The sequence below is a fragment of the Periophthalmus magnuspinnatus genome, chromosome 17 (genome assembly GCF_009829125.3).
Source record: "Periophthalmus magnuspinnatus isolate fPerMag1 chromosome 17, fPerMag1.2.pri, whole genome shotgun sequence".
In the NCBI taxonomy this organism is placed as follows: Eukaryota; Metazoa; Chordata; class Actinopteri; order Gobiiformes; family Gobiidae; genus Periophthalmus; species Periophthalmus magnuspinnatus.
In genome coordinates this window covers 13,034,785-13,050,250 of record NC_047142.1, presented here as the reverse complement: position 1 = coordinate 13,050,250, position 15,466 = coordinate 13,034,785, and the positions used below count along the sequence as shown (strand labels likewise).

The window sequence follows — 15,466 nt, the reverse complement described above, 5'->3', positions numbered from 1 at the left end:
TTTAGTGCAATAAAAAAATAAAAACTATATTTTTGCTAAAACTTACACAGTTGAGCTTTAATTATTGACATCAGCATTCTCTAAAATGGTAATGCTTCTGGGTGTTTTAAAATATGCACGACTGATCTGAATTCAAATGTGAAAAAAACAATTCATCTCTAAGCATGAAGATACCTTCTCAGCACTGTTCATAAAAACATTTTCACATCATTTCACACTGCAGCCTATGAGCTTCCAGTATTTCCTCTGTCACTGTAATCCTGCTCTGTGATTGGCCGCTGCCCACCTTCTCCCGACCATACCACTCCATGTATGGTCAGACGGCTCCTCCGGTGTGTGTTCCGGGTTGTGCCACCCAGTCAGTGCGTTTGACCCTCCTCACACCTGGATCACACCTGGACTGTCCTGGCCGAGTGCTCTCAGACTCTGCAGCAGGTCAGTGGGTGGGTAGGGTAGGTGCTTGTTTGGGAGGGTGTCTGCGGCGGGATAGAGAGTTGGGAAAAACCGGGGTGATGGGCTCATGGTAACAGGACAAGTCTGAATTTGTCCGTCAAAATACCTGCCCCCGAGGAACAAGTTGCAACAATGCTTCCTGGTCTCTTACTTAGACTTAGAATGAGTTACAAAGTTTTTTTTCTGACTGATCACTTAAACTACTGTTACTTATTGACAGACTGCATTGTTATGCTGAGTTTATCTGTCCTGCCCTGAATGCCATTTGCCCAACCTGGTTTATATTGTAGGTTAAAGGTGCACTGTGTAACTTTTCTGGTAAAGGGACCGCCTGCTGGTTGTCTGTATTTAGACGTCATTGCTTTGCTTATAATGTTCCACAGTATTGTATCTAACAAGAAAGTGTTGTTATAACGCCAACTTATAGGTCAGATCTGTGCAGAGGCGACCCTGCTCACAGAAAGAATGCAAGTTTTTCAAGAAAATAGAAACAAGATAACTTTAGTGTCATACTGTGGAACATTCCATGTACAGCAGCATCTCCTTGGTGACAAGCAGGTTACAGACTTTACAGTGCATTTTAAAAGGTGCACTAACTGTTCTAATAATAATGCCATTGTTTTGTCTGTAATGTTCCACAATATGACATTAAACATCTATCTTCCATCTGTCTCTATGGAAACAAGCCGATACCACTCACAATAAGAATATATGTTTCCCAAGGTATTTGACTGACAATAAAAAGGCCATTTGCCCAACTTGATTTTTACTGTAGGTTAAAGGAGCATTCTGTAACTTTTCTGGTAAGAGGTCTGCTTGCTGGTTACCTGTATTGATGCTTTGCTTATAATGTTCCACACTATTATATCAAACTTGTCTATTTCCATGAAGACAAGTGAGTGATACCATAATGCCAATTTACAGGTCAGATCTGTACAAAGGCAACCACGCTCAACAGTAAGAATGAATGATTTTCAAGACAATAGAAACACCTGCAAGTGAATAAATGCAAGATATATAACTTTAATGGCATATTGTGGAACATTCTAGGCAAAACTATAGCATCCCCATGGTGACAAGTAGATGACAGACTCTATTCTACTGCACTATGCAACTTTTCAGGTGAACTTTTCAGCTTTAACATATCTATATGGAAACAAGCTCACTAAGAAAAATATTCAAAGCATTTCATAGGCATTAAAAACACCAGAATTGAATCTGTGCTAACTAAATATGTTTAATGCCTTACTGTGGAACACTCCTGTCAAAGCAACATCTTCATGGATACAAACAGTGGACCACTGTTTGGACCACCCTCCACAAAAGTTCCATGGTGCACCCTTATGGCACATAGTGTACTCTCTTTTCAGCATGGGGAACCTGATCAGGGTGCTGACCCGAGACTTGGACAGCAGTGGATGTAACTTCTTCCTGGACTTTGAGCGTAAGATACACACTGAGAAACGTGCTCTACAGATGAGACAAACTTCATGTGTGACCTCTGGATTTGATCTTTACAGATGCACAGCCTTCTGAGGCAGAGAGGGCCACATTTGAGAAGGTGAAGCAGGTGCTGGAGGAGGGCCAAGAGATTCTAGAGGAGCTGCAGATGTATAAAGGAGCTGGAGAGGAGATCCGACAGGTACTGACCCAACCTGGCTAATGGAGCTCAACGGTAACTTCCGTCTGGTTCAGGAAGTAAATGTCATACATTTTTCCCATAGACTTTCTGAAAGAAAATTGGCTCAGAGCTAATCAGCTATGTGGTAACTAATGACCACTATATATATATATATATATATATATATATATATATATATATATATATATATATATATATATATATATATATATATATGTGTGTGTGTGTGTGTGTGTGTGCGCGTGTGTGTGCGCGTGTGTGTGTGTGTGTATATATATGTTGTATATATATATGTATACACACACACACACATCCCCACACACCCACACATACATACATACATATATATATATATATATATATATATATATATATATATATATATATATATATATATACATATATATATATATATATATACATATATATATATATATATATATATATATATATATATATATATATATATATATATATATATATATATATATATATATATATATATATATGTTATTAAAGCATTTTGCTGAATCTTCCATTTTAAATGTGATTTTTGGACTTGAAACAACTGTGTTATGGATATTAGTATTAGTAACCACGTAGCTGTTTAGCCTCCATCGTGTCTCTCTTAATAATTCAATTTGTTGAAAAGTCTGAGGGAAAAAATTAATGTAGAAGAGCGGACGTCAAAGTGGACGGGACTGCTGAGCTCCATACCAGATCCATGTGTGTAGCACAACTGAGTATTTGAATTCACAAATATCATGGGAAATCATCTTGCTGTACAAGGTTAAATGACCACAGCTCTACTCACTGCATTATGGATAAATACAATGGCAGATGAACAACATTTTTATGGCTGAATATTTATACCTTTATATAACAGTTTTGATCCCAGACTCTCCCCCCCTTTCCCCTGTGTGCAGGCCATCCAGAGGCCCACTGTGGAGAGGCTGCAGCAGAGGGCCTGGGCTGCAGTCCTGCCACTGGTCACTAAACTCCACACCTTCTATGACTTCTCCCAGAAACTCGGTCAGATCTTTGTTTCACCATGTTCCTATTCTTTTCATTGAGTCTCTACTCTGCTGTTCTACTCTTTATTCTACTCTCTTGATTGACTGATGTGTTCGAGCTCTCCTATAGGTTGATGTTTCTGCTAGCTACTCATTTCCACCCCATTTTGAAGTTGTTCTGTACTTTCTAAACAAGGTTCTAATCAAGCGTAGACAGACTACTTGTCACTGTTTGATCTGAGTGCTGGTGGTATCAATGGTTGGCCCTTGTCCACACAAAACTGAAGGAGAGTACAAAGACAATAGTCTCCTATTAAGAAGAACTGATGGATGATAACACAATTTTTGGTATTAATATGACACCAGTTACTTTTGTAGTGTATTTTACTGTTGGATCAGTCCATTATGCTGTGGGCGAAGTTTTTGACACAAAGCAAAAACAAACATGGCTCCAACATATCTACAACTGATGCCTTCATGTTAATTTGTATCTATATTTGCATAACGATATCGATACCCACATTTGTGCTGAGTCAGTATGGACGTATCAGTACTTCGATAAGGATACTCTCATTCATAATCCATGGTTACAGTAGAGTTCCCATGGATTTGTGGTGGGTATCTCCCCACTCTACAGAGTAATGAACAGTATCAGGCCGAGTGGGGTTGAGTAGAGTGGAGTAGGGCCGATGGAAATAGCGTAACTTCAGGTATGGTTCTTGCTTAGTCCTTCCCATACCAAGATGTCTGACTGTCGGTTTTGTGTTCTGTATTGTCCAGAGTCCGCCCTGTGCCTCCTACTGGACGTCTTTGCATGTGCAGAGGCTCCGCCCACTCAGCAGTTGGAACAGAAGCAGGCTCTGGCCCAACAGTTCGCCCACATCCTGCACTTCACGCTGCGTTTTGACGAGCTCAAGGTGCAACGTACACTCACTCCTCTTCTCTGATTGGTGTTTACTTCCATGTTAACTAAATAGAAAGCGGTTTGGAGTATCTATAATGATCTTATTCTGTGTTCTGTCCTCAGATGACCACCCCAGCCATTCAGAATGACTTCAGTTATTATCGACGGACTATCAGCCGAATGAAGATCAACAAACTAACTGTACGTAGCTCAGTGAATAAGTACACACATGTAGGTTTGTGTGGGCGTGCTCTACTATGGAATGGTCAGGCTGCCTCTGTAGTTCTTAGGCCCAAACTCACTGCCTTGTCCATCAAGAAGGCAGTTCACACTGTAATTCTTCCATAAAATTGTGGCAACAGAAATGACCAAAGCATTTCTTCTATGTGTGGATTCTATTTTCTAGGATTAGGATTAAAATGACTCCAGCCATGTTCCTCTCACAGCAAGTGAACTAACATTAGTTACATGTGGAAGAGTAAATGACCACAGCACAAAAGTGCTGCTTTAGCCCCCACACAAACATGACATAGTGGGCTGTAAAAGGATGAGTGTCAATAATAGTGCACCTTGTCAAAACCTGCAGGGAGAATCCCAGAACGAAGTGGACAATGAGCTGGCCAATCGGATGTCTCTGTTTTATGCCTGTTCCACGCCCATGCTGAAAACTCTGAGCGATGCCACCGACAGGTTTGTCTCAGAGGTGAGTGCTCTGTGGCCATGGTGCTCTGGTGGAGGTCAGTGCAATTCATAATAATAAGGAGATCTGCTGGTGCAGTTGTAATGATGATGAGACTGATGAGAACATTCTTGTTGTTGTGGAATGTCTATGTGGACAGAACCCTGATGTTCCTCTGGAAAACACCACAGACTGCCTCAGAACTATGGCCAGTGTCTGCAAAGTCATGCTGGAGACTCCGTAAGTCCACGTCTCATTAGCTGAGTTGTAATGCACACAAATCATTTTTATAATGAGATAGCATCAAGGAATCCAAACCAGACCCAACATATGAATATAATACTTTATAATCCAGGGTCTAGCAGACTCATTCAGACTCATTCTCAATCATTTCAGCACTCAATGTGCCTCACCTACACGACTAATTAACTTTAGTGCAACCCGCTACTGTTTATAGAGTGGCTAATACTCCTTTATGTTTGTTTGCTTTGATCTCCATTAGCCATTGCCTTGACAATGGTCATTCTTCCTGAGGTCCAGATCTGCTTTATAGAGCACCAAAAAGAGTCCTTGCACATAAAAATCTGAGATTAATCGATAATATCCAACATACAAACAGTCTATATAGTCTAGATCTAGTTTAGTCCCTCAGTAGTTGAATGTGCTGTCCTTAGTTCTGGATGATTCACTCTTTACTCCTGGTTTAGTCCTGGTTATGTTTTGGCTCAGTACTAACTCTGGAAGTTGTTTTCCACAGAGAGTACCGCAGTCGGTTCAGCTCAGAGGAGACAGTGCTATTCTGTCTTCGTGTGATGGTGGGAGTTATCATCCTGTTCGACCATGTGCACCCACACGGAGCCTTCATCAAAACCTCCAATATCGATGTAAGAATTTACTGACTGAAACTTTACTGCAAATTTTTATGTGTATATTTAAAAAAATCATATTTAAACAACTCATTCATCACCATAGAATATATAAAGAAGTGGACTGACTGTGACGTCACCCCTAGCGTCCTACTCCAGCCAAATGAAGCTCATCGAGACTAGCAGTTATAGGGGCCAATTTGGAGCCGAATTCCATATTTGGAATTCCGACCATAAGTACCATAGCAACCAAAGAGCCAATCAGGAGCGGGGCGGGGTAAGCGCTTAGCAACACTGTCAATCAAAACCTGTTGCTAATGCTAGTGGGAGTGACCTCAGGGAAAGAAGGCGTCTGATTTGTCTGCCATTCATTTTCATATCTTGATTTATGGACAAAATAACGAAAAAAAACTCCACCAGGATCATATAGAGTGGGTTAATAGGAACATTTTAAGACCAAAATAACAGCGGCACTTACAGTGAGAGTGGCACATTTTTTCAATAGAAAGCGAACTGGAGCCAGAGTTGATGTAGCCAGAAGCGCGCCCATGCTCAATTTCTATTTGGAAGCTATATCCGTCTACATATTTTTATTTTATTTTTTTAAATATAGAGTCTATATCTATCACTCATCCCTCAAAAGTACCTTGAAAGTACCATAGAGCTGACATATTACTTGGCCTGGTGATTTGCTGACTTGCACAAACATGTTATGCCATTGTGCGAAACATTTTAGACAAAGTAAAATCTCCATAGAAACACACAGATGTTGGACCCTCCACCAGAAAAAAGTGAAATAGCATAGTGCATCTTTAACTCCACAAGATTTAATATGAAATAATCTCACTGTACCTCACAGTATGCCCTCCAGTTTATTTCTGACATTCTGCATGAAATAAATGTCTCCAAAATTAATTCTAATGGGGGATGTTTGAACCTGGTACAACTCGTATGGATCCGACCAGAATAAATCCCAAAGTACATAACAAATCTGCCACTCTTGACTTAATTTTAACCAACTCAGCTCACAAATACACACAGCTCTTTATTGTAATGATGTCAGTGAGCATTGTGTCTCCTGTGCCAGAAATACCAAAATACCCAAGGCATTACCACGCTTATTTTATAAAAGAATTTTGAACAACAAGCTTTTTTACAGGATCTCCACCATAGTGACTTAACTAAAGTCTCACCGATTCCTGAGCTGTCCTGGGAATACTTTCATTGAAAATATTCTCTCCATTATTAACAAACACGCACCGTTTTTTTTTTTAAGAATCAGTAGTAAAAACAATCCCTGGTTGTCAGAGACTCTCAAAGAGCAAATCCATTTAAGGAACAAACTACGGTCAAACCAGATCTACTAATTCACAGACTGACTGCGTAGCGTTCAGAAAATCAAGAAATACATGTACGCTACTGCTCTGTAAATCTAAATCCACTTTTTTTTTTTTGTCAATTTCTTCTTTTTGAGCAAATTATTGTTGGTTCAGAAGAGGTTCACAATAAAAAAGTCATGGTAAATCTGGCTGGCTCTACACGGTGAGCCAAAATGTGAATACTCCTGTACCTGTTGATATTGACGTGTTTGATTTTATGTTCACACACCTCTGTCAGAAATCGATCACAAGAAATCTGCAGGCCCAGATCAACTCTTAAAAGTTGCTACAGATATCATAGCCAGAGCTGATCAACTACATTTTTAACTTGAGTCTCTTTCAAAATGTTATCCCTAAAGACTAAAGAACAGCACAAGTTCTCCCTTTATTTAAAGGAGGAGTCCCATCAAATATGAACAACTATTGACCAATTTCAAAGCCTTCAAACATAGCAAAGACACTTCCTTGCTGAAAACAATATTCTAAGCAAATCTCAATCTGGCTTCAGAAGTGGCCATAGCACAATCACTGTAGCCACACTGGTAATAAATGACATCACAGATGCTCTGGACAAAAAACAAGATATTATTTGTAGATCTTTCAAACGCCTTTGACTCTGTCGATCACCACTTGCTTTTAAATAAATTTAGATCAACTGGGTTCAGTCAAAAATCGATTAAACGCTCCCAAATTCTCCTACAGACTGTATCCAATGTGTGCAAGCAGAGGGCTACAAATATAGTGAATAATGCACCTGCAGTCTGCTGAATGAGCTGCAGGCCAAAATACAACTATATGGAGATGATACAGTGGTTTACACCCATCTATCGCTGAGGCAGTACAAAAACTACTGTCAGCATTCCATTCATTACAGCTGGCTCTGTTGAGTCTAAAACTCACTCTTAATGCTAAATTCACAATATTCTCAAAAGGTTGTTTCAGGGAAAATCACACTCTTTACGTCTGATGGGAAATTCATCCTACCCTCATCTATGGTCATGAGCTTTGGGTAATGACCAAAAGGACAAGATCGTGGATAAAAGCGGTTGAAATGAGTTTCCTCCTCAGGGTGGCTGGGCGCTCCCTTAGAGATAGAGTGAGGAGCTCAGTCACACCGGAGGAGCTCTGACTAGAGCCGCTGCTCCTCCATGTCAAGAGGAGCCAGCTGAGTTGGCTCAGGCATCTATTCCGGATACCTCCTGGACTCTTCCCTGGAGAGGTGTTCCGGGCACGCCCCACCAGGAGGAGACCCCAGGGAAGACCCAGGACATGCTGGAGGGACTATATCTGGCCTGGGAATGCCTGGAAGAGCTGGAAGAAGTGTGTGTGGAGAGGGAAGTCTGGTGAAACTGCTGCAACCGCGACCTGGCCCCGGATAAAGTGGAAGAAAATGGATGGAGAGTTCAATCATAGAAATAGAATATATCGATTGACAATCATCTTACATTTAATCTTCATATTAAAATTTTAAACAAAACATTGGCTTCTAATTTAGAGACAAACATTGATTTTCTTTCAGCACAAAGGAAAACATTTCTTTCTGTTATGGACTATGGTGATGCCTTGTATATGTATTCTTCCTCTTCTACTTCACAGCAACTGAATTCTGTATATCATGCATCACTGAGGTTTATCACCAATACTAAATCCCTCACTCATCACTGCAATCTTTATGGTTTATTTGATTGGACATTGCTGGCAGTTTGCAGAAAACAGCATTGGTTCATATTTATCTACAAAGCCATACAGAGGCCATACAGAGGGGAACCTTGGTCCTTATAAGCCCAGATAGTCACCTACTCGACTCCTCCTATTTACTTTTCAATGTGCTAAGGTGCCTCAATGAGCTGGAAAAATCTGCCTTTTCTTACGCAGCAACACGGTCTTCGATAATATACAGAAAGATCTTGAATTGGAATCTATGGCACCACTTGATAAGTTCAAGACATTTTTTTTCTTGAGATGCAAATGACAAATGTGATATTTTGTGATTTTGTTGTTTTGTATTGATTGTGTTGGCTGCTAGCTTGGCAAGGTCTCAATGGGAGGGGAGATAATGTCCTGGAGACTATAGGACCACATATTTTGTATCTAAATCAATACGGAGTACTTGTGGCGGATATCTTTTCAATACCAAAGTTGATACTGATCTAATCTCATGGGTGAAGGCATTTTTGCTGTGTTTCAGATAAAAGGCTGCATCAGACTTCTGAAGGAACAGTCTCCAAACAGTGTGGAGGGGCTACTCAATGCACTCAGGTTAGGCCTCCTCCTCTTGTCTTCCTATCCTTCCTGTTTCACTCCATTCTTGATGATCTCTTGCTCTGTTTTTGTAGGTACACTACCAAACACTTAAATGATGAAACTACGCCCAAGCAGATCAAAAACATGCTGCAGCCAAACTAAAAACATGCTACAAAGATGCTTTTTTAAATTTTATTTTATTTTTTTTGTGTATTTTTGTTGATCAATGTCTGCTGGGAAGTGGGCAACTGGCTGAGGGGCTGGTTCCTTCACCAAAGGCTGTGAGATACACTGCTGGCATAGTCCTCAATATCCTCAGAAAGCTATCAGCAAAACAGAGCAAGTTTGTTCTTCATTGCCAAGCAGTCAAATGATCAGAACTTTGTAGACAACAACTGACTACCTTTGTTTTAGCATTTCATGAATTAGAACTTCAATAAAATAATGACCATGTATAAAACCAGACTTTATCTTCCAGCGTGGGCGCTCCCCATACTGGAATCTGGTGTAGGGCTCCATCTACTGGCAGCAGAGGCAATTACCATGGGGGAAAAAATAAATTAAAATATATATTAAGGAACATGCCACATGTTTATGCAGGTATGCAGCAGTAATGAATGTGATTGGATGGCAGAAATGCTTAAAACATGTCTGCTGATGATTTATAGACTTAAAAAATGCACATTGTTTCAACCTGTGACCCAACAATCCTTACTTACTTATAAGATTAATAAAACAAATGTGAATTAAGCTAAATACAACTCTAGGTACATTTTGGTTATTATAACGTGGTCAAAAAGTATATTTTGCGTAATATGGCTTTGGACTGAGTGCCGTACATTCCATTGGCACCTCTTCATCAGCGTAAAAGCATTCATGGAGTCATTGAGGCCTATACACAGACTTCAAGGCTCACTTAATCTATATAAGCTATACTCACGTGAAATACCAATGCTAGCATAATGTCCTGAAGTAGTTTAAAATGCCTGTATAATACATTCCTTTTTAAACTATCTTCAAATGTAACTTTCTGGTCTACTGGGTAATGAGGAAAACATATTTTTGTGTATTGTGTGTCATGTATTTTTAATGAAATGAGGGATAAATAAAGCTTTTACACCTCATTTGGTTTTGTCTGGTTGTGTATAACTAGGAGACCGAGGTTGATTTATGTATTTATTTTCATCTTAAGAGGCTTCAGAGCAGCATTGCTATCCCCCTTTTGACAGTTTCTTTTACTTTTGTTTTTCATTTGGAAACTGTAATTTTAAAAAAAATCCTTGTTTAGTTTGCACCTTTCTGTTCCCTCTTGGACAGGAGTATCAATGAGAATGGCACTTTTAACCTTCTTTGTTTTGGGAGATCTTCATTTAGGAACTTTTGGAAAAGGCTACAACTCTGGTAAAATGACCCTGTATGCCCAATCCTTATGGAAAAGAGAGGAATTGGAGAGTTGGCTTGCAACTATGGGTACCCTTGCCCAGATCGCGGTACTTCGTCCATAGGCAGTGGGGTGAACTGGTCTAGTTCTGTAGTTCTGTAGTGGGATCATGGTTTGGACAGTCTGAAGCAAAAGCTTGCTTTGGAAACACTTACAAGATGCTGATGGTTCTCTCAGGATTACCCCACATCTACGCTGATGAAGCAGTGTTGATAAGTCTGTTGAGTAGGCCAACGCCTAGGACAGTGGGTTTCTTTGGCATTGCTGAGCCTGAGAAATGTAAATGAGAAGGGGAAACAACTATAACATGGTTAAAAGCTCTGAAAGGTTGATTTTGCAGAGGATGTTTTTATGTGGGAATACTCTTCCTCCAATCCCCAGATCATGTTCTGCACAAATATGCCACAAACTACCATAATAGGTTACCATAATTGTAGACAATGTAATGTTCAATGTTGTATTTTAGGTTGCCCATCAGAAAGTAGATATCTTTTTGTTTGGTTACTTTTGTAGTGAGCTCCTCAATATATTTGGTCCACCGCTCTCTTGTTTTGTCCTTCTCCATAATGATCATTCCATCTTTTAATTGAATGCAGCCTCCATGTGTTATTTTTTTTCTTTCCACATTGTGATACATTGTTTTCATGTTACTCTCATATAGTTTCTCCAACTGGTTCTTTGGCTTAGGCACACATTTTTCTGATCTGTTTGCCTATCACTGTGTGCTTTTGATTGTCTCCTTGGAAAGTAGAGTCTTTTTCCTTGTATTTCTTAAGAATTTCTTCAGGCAAATTGTAAAAATCCTCTTTGGTCATTTCATCCTTATCTTTTGTGGGGGCATTGCACTAGACGATAGTTTTCTTTGTTCTAAGTGTTGCTGTAATAGTGTTGCTTTTTTGTGCAGTTATCCAGAGTATAACACAAATTCAACTGAACCTTACCTTGTTTGCCCGGATCATGTCCATCTGCATTCACTTAGCCTGGGCACAGACTGCACACAGTGCAGATTCTGTATAATTAAAAGTGGTGAGAGGAGCTCGGAGCCCACTCTGTGCAGTCTGGTGGTGCCGGCGGAGGTGAAAAAACATAATTATTATTAAATAATCAAAATAAATTATTACAAATGTAAAACCCAAGACCATCAGACCAAACAATGTTCCCCTGCCTTCTCTTAAGCATTGAAGTTTCCAAGAATGAGAGTGTTCTCTTTTGTTTTGCATTGTTTCAATGCCGTGTCAAGCTGTTCATAAATCTCTTGTGCATCCTCACCGCTGTCACTTGTGGGGGCATACACCTGAACAAAATTGATGTTAAAGGGCTTGCATCTAGCTTTGCCCATTTTACTGTAGTGTGGGGCTTGTCTAGGATGACTCCTAGGCAAGCCCTGCTCCTCTCATGATGTTGTTCATCTGAGTGCAACACCACTAAGCCATCCTTCTTCAGAGCATATCCACCTCGTTTATGACACTCCAATGATTTTTACATTATCCCTCCCCATTTCTTGCAAGATGCTTTCCTCCTCTGGCACATAGTGCAACTGTTCCAGGCGCCATTGGTGACATGTTTGACTGTGCTGTCCACAGTCACAGGCTTCCATCAGGTGTCACATGGGAGAAATGACAATCCCAACTGAAAAACTAATAGATTTTGCATCATTTCTGGCATCTGATAAAGTTTGCTCCCACACCTTTTCCACAATATCCACTCTTTAGTTTCTTTTGGTTGTTTTCCAGATATCATCAGTTTTGTCTTATCCATGTTCATTTTCAGTCCTCTACTTCCGTGGCTTCTTTTCATTTCCACAAATACATAGAATCGTTCTTTCTCCTTTTGTCAGATCATCTCTTGCAGCTGCCACATGACAATACTTGCATCCATAGTTGATTTTTCCCAGTGAAAAAACAAATGGTCTGTTGTCAGTATTTGTCATCTTCCTCAGCCTGGTCTCAAAAACCTTCCTGACCACCTTCATTCCATGCCCCAGGAAATTTCTCTGTAACTGCTGCACTGCAGTGTATGTCCTTTTCCTTTGTATACTGGAATTGTGTAGTTAGGTTTCCAGAGCTTGGGCATTCCACTTTGTTACTTTCTTTTATGATTACATTTACTCCTGGTTTTCCAGCCCTTTTGAGCATTTCAGCTGTTACTCCAGAAGGATCTGGTGCTTTACCAGCCTTCATTTTGGCCAGTGCTTTCTTCAGTTCTATTTCAGTCAGTTCTTCCACACACATCTCCAGGTTATAGGCGTTCTCTCTGTTCAGTAGAATATTAAAGTATCTCCTCCACTTTTCTGTTATGCCCCTTTCTTCAATGATTATGCTGTTATTCTCAACTTTGATGAACTTCCTGTCACTGCTTAATTTTCTTTGCTATTCTGAACATCTTCATCATTCCTTCAGCTCCAAATCTTGGCCCTGATGCTTCCAGGCTTCAGCAATTCTTTGGCAATGGCTTTTCATGTCTTCTTCCTTCTTTGACTTTTCCCCGTCTTTGTATGGAGTTTTCTTTTCTTTTATGACCTGTTGTATTGTTTGGCTTCACCACCTTTCTCTTGTTCTTTCCCCTGATGTGGTCTTAGTTTCCAGTTCATCACCAGCAGTCTGTGTTTCCAGGTGTGTGAAAGGAGGAGTGTTCCTTCATCACAGTTGGTCTCTGCATCTCAGTTTGATTTCAATGGCCCTCTTGATCCAGCGTTTTAACTTGTTGGTTTCAGCTCCTATGACCCGTGCCCCCTCCCAGTGCTCGACATGATTATTCCTTTTGCAGTGATCAGATACATCAGAGTTTTCTTGCTTTGCTTTGTTTTTGTCTTTTTTAAATCCTTATGAGTTTTCCTGTTGTTTCCTTCTCACATTCACTTTGATGTCCCTTCTCACTGATGTTAAAATCATATCCTGTCTCGCCTATGTATGTTTTATTACATGATTTGTATGGAATTTTATTTATTTTATTACATTTCAGTTAAATTGCATTGAATTCTGTCAATACTTATAGGACTGCCCTGGCAACACCACTCTAGTTATCAGTGAGCTCAGGTCTGGAGTCTATTCATTTTCTCTCAAGAAGCATCCGCAATGTCTGGAAACACTGTTCTGTCCATTTGTATGCCAGGATTATGAAGTTGGTCAAAAAGAGCTTTTCAGGCATTGAAAAGCCATTTAAGGTCACAAAAGATGAAAACGCTTCTAACTTTGGCAAACAATGTGATAGAACAAAGATATTTTCTACTTTCTATTTTCCTTTGTTCATGGCTCATTTGGGATATTGGTGTTGTGTGTTGTGTTGGCATCATGCTCGATGTTCTCCTCCTCTGTCTGTGGTATCAGTGATGATAGTGGCCTGTTCAAATAGCATCCATAAAACTGAGTTTGTGAGCAGTGGGATGTACTTAAGTCCAGCAGTGTATCTCTGCTTTGAGTTTCCCGTAGTTGGTCTCTTTGTTCTTAGTTTCTTGTTTCTTTTTTTTTTTGTAAGCTCTAGTTTTCTCTAGTTTTGCTGCAAATCCACTGTTAATTTTTCTTCTTATTTTGTTCATCCTTATGGTGTTCCACATCTTCTCCAAATCCTCTTCCAACATCCAAAACTAACAAAATATACATTCAAAACACAAATGAAATCAATTAATATCACAAAATGTATAAAATATATAATTATACATACAAATTCAGGTCACACAATTCACACAAACAAAACTGGCAAATATACAGAAACATAACATCCAATATGAACACAAAATATACATTCAGAACAAAATCAATATGCAATGAATTGTGTAAAAAGCAAGTCAAGTCTTCTGCAAAATAGAGAAACATAACACCCTAAGCTCAACAAAAATACAATCAAAACACAAAAGAAATCCGTCAAAATATCAATATGCCAAGTAATGTCTATTGAATAGGGACAAAATTATATAATATGTCAAATAAGGACAAGAAATAATAAGTACTAATGTAAGAATGCACTGAACGTCCTCAAATACAGTAGTTCTAAAAGTACTTGGTATAAAATTGCCAGTTACTAATTTAAAGTGCTTCTAATATTAGGAAATTTAGGATCAGAGAGAAACCAATCCACCAATTTAGCTGTCCCTTTTTAAAAATGCTGTTTCAGATCCTGGTCACTTCTAACCACCTACCCCACTTTGGTGCTTTTGTTTTAATAGTTTTTTATTTTGCCATTTTCCCTCCATCCTGTCCCTATATGTTGTAGCATGGTCTTCACCAGTGAAGTAGTAACAAGTAGACCCATCTTCTCTTTCAAATGGGAAAATGTGTCTGTTGAATGTACTAGTTGTAGAATGACTCACCAGCATGACGTTACTAAACTTGAGGTCTTTGTGAATGATCTCTTCTTTCTTCAGCCCGTCCAGAGCTGATTTGGAGCAGACTTCCATATTTGGAATTCTGACCACAAGTACCATTTGACAACAGGACATTCCTACTTGAATGCTAACATGTATGTGATATTTTGTTATTTTAAAGACACTATCATTTGCATAATTGGGGCTTCAGTTTATGATGTTTTAGTAGGCAATTGATATTCCTGTTTTAATAACAAATAGTATAGTTATAGAAAACAATTTATAGTAATTGAGCCCTAAACTTTATGCATGCAAAATACACTGCCTGGCCAAAAAAATAAAAAATAAATGTTGCCAGCTGGATTTAACTAAGCAAAAAGGTCCGAGCCTGCAGTTGGTCAGGTCTAGGTTCAGCAACAGTCTGTGCTCAAAGAATGAGGTCAGCTGACACCTGAATATACTGAATGACCAGGTTATTCTATCAATGGATTTTTTTCTGCCCTGATGGCACGGGCATATTCCAAGATGACAATGCCAAGATTCAT

General features: G+C 39.4%; 1 protein-coding gene across 1 annotated transcript; it reads left to right on the top strand.

Moving 5' to 3' along the window:
* The first annotated feature begins 344 nt into the window (after nt 1–344).
* LOC117385235 (CYFIP-related Rac1 interactor B-like) lies at nt 345–9,729 on the top strand. Its single transcript, XM_033982505.2, has 11 exons — nt 345–435; nt 1,824–1,897; nt 1,974–2,095; nt 3,022–3,127; nt 3,889–4,025; nt 4,136–4,213; nt 4,599–4,715; nt 4,852–4,931; nt 5,449–5,575; nt 9,125–9,195; nt 9,273–9,729. Exons 2-11 carry the CDS (start codon nt 1,825–1,827, stop codon nt 9,340–9,342), a joined length of 981 nt encoding a protein of 326 aa, XP_033838396.1. The 5' UTR covers nt 345–435; nt 1,824; the 3' UTR covers nt 9,343–9,729.
* Nucleotides 9,730–15,466: the final 5,737 nt, after the last annotated feature.

What these genes read in the sequence shown, in the direction of transcription:
- LOC117385235 (XM_033982505.2), top strand. Translation starts at nt 1,825, where the DNA reads ATGGGGAACCTGATCAGGGTGCTGACCCGAGACTTGGACAGCAGTGGA. An exon ending in CTTCTTCCTGGACTTTGAGC is followed by an intron (nt 1,898 to 1,973) that starts GTAAGATACACA and finishes TGATCTTTACAG; the next exon opens with ATGCACAGCCTTCTGAGGCA. An exon ending in TCAAAACCTCCAATATCGAT is followed by an intron (nt 5,576 to 9,124) that starts GTAAGAATTTAC and finishes GCTGTGTTTCAG; the next exon opens with ATAAAAGGCTGCATCAGACT.